Raw genomic sequence first — 6,117 nt, 5'->3', positions numbered from 1 at the left:
GTGGCCGGCAGCGTTTTTCCCAGCACCTCATCCCCATCGTGTGACCCCTCCCGCTGGCACAGCTTTCAGGGTGCGCCGCCACTGCGAACAAGGTCCAGGCCCCTGCTCTCGGCCCTCAGGCCTCGCATGCCGTCCCCCGCTTCCCTCTCCAGCCTCAAGCCCACGTCTTCGTGTCACACGCGCGGTGTCCCCAGGTCCCTTGCTTCCACAACGGGAGGTTCGGCTAATATGTGGGCCTGCCGCTGTGCCCCCCGGACCCCCGTGTGGGGCCTTGGGCCACACACACTCCGTAAGCTTCCGCGAAGGGCCCGGGGTGCACCCCACACCCTCCTCCTAAGGGTGGGTGGAGGGCTGGGCTGCTGGAGGCTGCTCCCGCTTGTCAGCTCGAGAAGACGGGAGTTATCCTCGCAACTCCTACCTCCAGGTCTCCAAGTGACAGAAGAACAAGCCGTCAGCAAATACTTGTGACAGCATCTCGAAATGGAACGCTCTCTGCTTCAGTTTCACACAGGTTTAAATCCCCACAGGTTTAAAAAAAGACAAGAGGCAACAAAAAAACTCCGTCTGCCACACGAGGCGCTGGACCCCCCGCCCCTGAATGCAGGACCGTCAGACAAGTGTGCAAACCCCCCCACCCCGCTGCGAAGGCATAGAAGATCGGAGGTAAAAAGAGCAAAGAAGGGTGTCGGAGACAAAGGAGTCCCCTGTGCCCTGCCGAGGAAGAGGGGGCTGGGACTGGGGGCCGGGGAGGGGAGGGTGAGGGGCCAGACGCGGGCGTCCTGGGGGAGAGCCAGTGCGGACTTGGCTCAGTGGGGGCATTTTGGGGGTTCGATTGTATCCCCCAAAAGATACACTGAACTCCCTACCCCGGGAGGCATGACGGGATGTAAAGTGTTAACCTTCAAAGAAGTTCCAAGTTCTGATTCGCTGAAATGACACCGTTTTGGAGGAAATGAAAGTGCCCCGCGTCCTTTTTTCTTTCTCTTCCCTTAAGTGACAGGAGGAATTAAGGGACTTGCAGGGAATTTCATCCAGGAGCAGACAAAGAACTAGGCCACAAGACAGTCTGAAGGGACAGCAGGGGAAAGAACAAAGTCGCCGGCTTCTGATGCATTCGGCCCGTTTAATGTACCACCCAAGACTGTGACATTCTGCCACAGGTCCCCTTCTCGTCCTCACCATGGTCCACGAGTGCCTCCTGATCTGGCCACACACCCCTCATCTCCTCTCTTGCCTCTCCCTCCCTGCCCGCCTCACTCCCACCCATGAACCCTTCAGTTCCTCCTCTGACAAGCCAGACTCGCCTCTAAGCCTTTCTTCGTGCTCTTTCTTCTGCCTGTCCTCCCACAATGCCTTTCTCCCAATCCCTCCCCACCCTTTAGGACATTTCACTTAGAGCCCCCTCCTCTGGGATGCCCACCCCCTGGAGCTTGCACCCCGCCCTCCATCACAGACCCACCATCGCTGTGAACATTCGCTACTGATGGGTCTGTGTCACCCACGAAGCTGCACACTCTTCACACGCGTCCCTGGCACCCAGCACAGAGTTTGCCACACGGCGCGTGCTCAGCAGCAGGGGCCAAGGGAATGCTCATGCCTGGCCGGCTCACGGCGTCGCCCTGTAGAGCCTGATCCTGGCTATATCTTGGGACTTCCTGTCTTTCCAATTTTCTATTCCTCCTGCCAGGCCTGTATGAGGATCCCCCTTCCCCCAAACCTGGCCATTCCCACTCTGCTGTCCCCACACCCCTGGAGACACTGTGTACAGAACTGAATGTGGGTCCACAGTTCTCACTGGGAAACGGGACGATACACACACACATGCATGCTCGCTGTGGCTCATTCTCCCTCCCTCTCTCTCTCTCTCTCTCTCTCTCATGAGCACATCACTACACTATTTAAGAATGTTTTAGAGGCAACTCAAGAGCACAATTCTGGGCACAGAGGTGGTTCTCAGGCCCTGTCCGAGGCAGGGGACACTGCTCAGTGGGGAGGGGGCTGGCTGGGATGCCCGTGGAAGTCCCTGGGCTTCTTAAGGGCAGACAAGCTGGGAGAGGTAGGGCAGAGAGAGGAGAGAGAAGGTGGCGGGAGGGAGGATCAAGACGAACATCATCCCCTGTGCTTCGGCCTGGCTGGCTCTGGGAGGCCTGTGGCCAGCGGCTCACTGTCCCTGTGCAAACTCTTGGGTGAGCCAAGGGGTTCCCAGGTTGGGGCATCCTCGAGAAGCACCCCATCCACAGGGAATTGAGCACTGGAAAGAATACAGCCCCATCTCCGCCAAAAGAGCAAATTTAATCCAGTCGTAGCAGAAATAATTTGTTGGTTGGGACAAAACAATGCAAAGCGGCACCAAATCAAAGACCTGGGAGCAAGAAATGCAATGTGGACAACACGGGAGACGTTTCGGTTCTTTCCCCGGGTTTCAGGCGTATGTTTTACAAATGGGGAGCGATGCTCGCTCGGGTGTCACCCGCCTCTTACACTCCGAGGCCCCGGCCTTTGTGCCATCGCCTGCCCCGACCGTCCACAGATTAACACACCGACAGGAAACACGAGCTCAACTTTGAAAATCCAAGCACTTCCCATGGGCTCGTCTGGCCCAAAGAGCCCCAACAGGGGCTCCTGGGTGAGTCTGGGGTCTCTTGGAGAGGGGCTGGCACCATCCAGGCACGCCTGACCCCAGGCTGAGGTGGCACCCCCAGCCAGAGTCCTTGGCTGCCCTTTCGTGCCAGCCCCAACTCAGAGGCGGCTCCCGAGGACATCTAATTCAGGAGGAGGGTGACACTCTGGGGTCTCAACTTTCTAGGCCCAAACTAGAAAATGATCCAATGAATAGCACCAATAACAATAAACCAGTACCGATCAACAAATGGCCTTGGAATACAAGCTTGGGTTTTTTCTTCTTTTTGGGGGGCATCGCTCTTGCTTCCCTAACAATATTTCGCTGAGGCTGAAATTTGCATTCCAAGAGCACATACCAGCGACTTTGGCCACGGAGGTTCTGGGCGCACAGAGCACGTACCAGCGACCTTGGCCACGGAGGTTCTGAGCGCACGGTGGAGCTGCTCAGAGGCAATTCTCGCGCCTTCTGTGGTCTCTCTTCATTTTTCACATTAGAGACCAAAAGGAAGGAAGTGGTAAAGGCTTGGAAACTCACTCTAGAGACCTGGAATACTCACTCAATAAATATTTTGGATGACGGATCTGTGTGTTGGAAACACGTTCTTCCTGGGTAAGACGCTACTGTGGACTCGTACGATTCTGACACGGAGGCAGCGAGCCCCAGTCGACACACACGCTGGTCCTGATGCCAGAGGCCTGCGTGTGAGTCCTGACGAGGTAGCACTGACTCGCTGTGTGATCCTGGGCATGTTATCTAACCTCTCTGAGCCTCAGTTTTCTCATCCATAAAATGAGATATAATAGCACCTGCCTCACAGGCACAGAGTGAGGTTCTAAAAGTTAACACGTATAAGGCACTTAGAGCAGAGCCTAACACTGTTCAATACATGGCAGCTCCTGCCATTATTAATATCATTGTGTTATCATCACCACGACCTCAACTGCTTCGGGCCACACAGATCTCTCCTGAACTATTTTAGCATTTACATCCTATACAACTCAGCTTTTAGCAGTTATTTCTAACTGTGTCCTACATCATGTCCTGACTCCCTTACTATGATAACCATGGCTCCCTGCTCACCACTAACACTCAACATCATTCAATGTGTCTCAGTTTCCCTATTTGTCCCTTAGGGGATTTTCCTCTGAACTTGAAACAAATTCAGGAAGTACAAAAAGGTGCCAAACATAATACAACAGCCAGCCAGATCTCCATGACCTCTATTTCACTAAGGCCGTGTCTCTGTGTCACCAAGTGGGATGCTGACCTGGCGGTCATCTGAGCAGTGTGACCGAATCCACCAGCAGTGGCCGGGTCTCTACGTGGTGAAGCCTGTGCTCACGCAGGTAAGATGTCTGCTTTCCTGAGATCTAGTGAAGAGCACGATGCTTTCTGAATCTTACCTTGGAGAGATGGGCCCACACAGGGCAACACAGCAATTCGTAAAGATATTTCCGTAGCTGTAGGGGTTGTAATTTTCTTTACCTCTTTTATTTGACCAAGATCCTTTAATCTGAAAGAAAAGGATAGTTGTAACACACTGTCCTCCATACCAACGCCACAGCTGAAGCGAATGAGACCCCGAATCATCTTTGCTCATTTCTTTAGCAGGAGAAATGGAGATAATTTTGTCAAGGAACCCCAAACTTGGAAATATCCCCAAATAGTGGGTCTGATTAGGGAGAAAGTAACTTTGTGGATGAAAATCTCTCATTTCTACGACATGGTACTAAAGGACCAGCTCATACACGCCAGTGGAGAATTTTTTTTCTTACTCATTTAGTGCGCTAAATAGTAACTAAATGAATGGCGGCTGAAAGAGTTAATTAGTAACTAAATGAATGGCAGCCAATAGAGTTAATGTGGCTTTCCTAATTGCCAATTTTAACCCATCCGAATTCAGCCTCATAGTGTTGCCAAAATAATTTCACAGATTCTAACGTTCATAGTTACCAGATACAAAACAGTGTGTTAATATTCTCTTAACCCACGTATTTCATCGGCACTGGTTTGCTCAAGCCTTTAAAGCACCCGGAGTGATTCTGAGACATTGAATTCATATACCGATGGAGACTGTGTCAGAACCTAAATATTCAGAGCAAAGAGGGCCAGGCTTATGAAGAAGCGTTTTCCAACATCACGCTTCCTGTTTTTATACCTCCTCTCCATTTGTGGTAAGTAGAGGCATGGGATCCTGGACAAAAGGTTAACTAAACTCTGGGTCTAGGCAATCTCCAACAACAAAAACGAGACACTAGCTGTGAAAGGCAGACTTATATGTTCCCTCCGAGATGCCAGCCTGCCCTGGTCTCTCCACAGCGGAGGGGTGATGAGCTGCTCATGAAACTCTGGCACAGGAATAGAACAGGATCTCCTCCCCGGGGTTGGAACTGGGTGCCGCGTGGCCACTCCTGGTATCTAAGTGACGTGGTCAGAAAGTAAGAGATTTCCAACAGAGAAACTGGACAATGACAGACGAAAATGCTCCCACTGCACATTCTTTGTCCCCAAGGGCTCCCATCTGCAGTAGGATGTGCAGGGGGGATCTCGGCCCCTAATCTCTTTTGTCCCTTTCCCCCAGGTTGCTGGCCATAAAAGAACACGCCACCAGGAACTCACATCCTCATTCGTCGTCTGGTTGGAGCTGATCAGGTACGTGTGGAACCCGGAGAGCCCGACGATGGACCAGACGGAGAAGAAGCACACCACGGCCTCCAGCACGGTGACCGGAAGTCAAGGAGGCGAACCGGGAGGACAGGAAGTGCTCTTGGGTCCCTAGGCAGCCGGGGTGACATGAGCCTTGGACAGGAAACACCACGGGCAGTCCCCGAGGCCTCTTGCATCTAACCGTCTCTTTAGCCCAACCACAGACTTTCAGGGTATGCCCCCTGTCACATCTCCTGCCACCTGCATGGCTTCGCACTCCCTGAATGATAGGTGGGCTCCCTGAACATGACCTGTTCACGTCTTCCTGGGTGGCAGCTCCTCTGCCTGTCCTCCTGACCTGGCCCGCGCCTTCTCCTCGTGACTCACTGTGTAGCCACCGACTGTGGTGGCAAAGCCAGGAAGCTCGCTGGCTGGAGTCACAGAGGCCCAGGCCTTCGAGGAAAGGCCTCAGGATTGGCCATTGCTTCAGAAAGACTCTAATTTTCGCTCCTGGACACAGAGGGCTGTAGTACCAATGGGATTTGAGGCTGTGAGTAAATTGTCACACCAGCAACAGTTGACAGTCGTGTGGCGGGCTGACTGCGGGTGGCAGTAGTCTGGGCTGGGCTCGTCCTCGTCACTTCCCCTCTCCCTGGGCAGCCCCTCCACCCTTTGGTGGCTGCCTGCTCCCACCTGTGGGTAGGCTTCTGAGCCAGCGGAGACGTCTCTCAGAGGGACATCAGGGGGACGGGCGTTTTTACTTAGGGAACCTTTCCTTGCCCTTCAGCCAATCCCGACATATAAGGCTGTCCTCAGCTGTTTGAGAGGTGACTGGGAAACCTGGACAT

The 6,117-nt window shown here is 53.4% G+C and overlaps 1 protein-coding gene across 3 annotated transcripts in view; it reads right to left on the bottom strand.

Annotated features, from left to right (window-relative positions):
- The window catches only part of ZDHHC14 (zinc finger DHHC-type containing 14), a 221,250-nt gene that overhangs the window by 9,565 nt on the left and 205,568 nt on the right, over positions 1 to 6,117 (bottom strand). For all 3 annotated transcript variants that reach the window (XM_006915021.2, XM_015591912.2, XM_025049067.1), the window contains 2 exons: positions 5,243 to 5,345; positions 4,027 to 4,136 (listed from right to left, as the gene is read on the bottom strand). In XM_006915021.2, the coding sequence (XP_006915083.1) occupies positions 4,027 to 4,136; positions 5,243 to 5,345 (213 nt within the window). The remainder of the gene's footprint in view (positions 1 to 4,026; positions 4,137 to 5,242; positions 5,346 to 6,117) is intronic.

Source organism: Pteropus alecto, unplaced genomic scaffold (assembly GCF_000325575.1).
Source record: "Pteropus alecto unplaced genomic scaffold, ASM32557v1 scaffold195, whole genome shotgun sequence".
NCBI lineage: Eukaryota > Metazoa > Chordata > Mammalia > Chiroptera > Pteropodidae > Pteropus > Pteropus alecto.
This window is presented reverse-complemented; position numbering and strand designations above follow the sequence as displayed.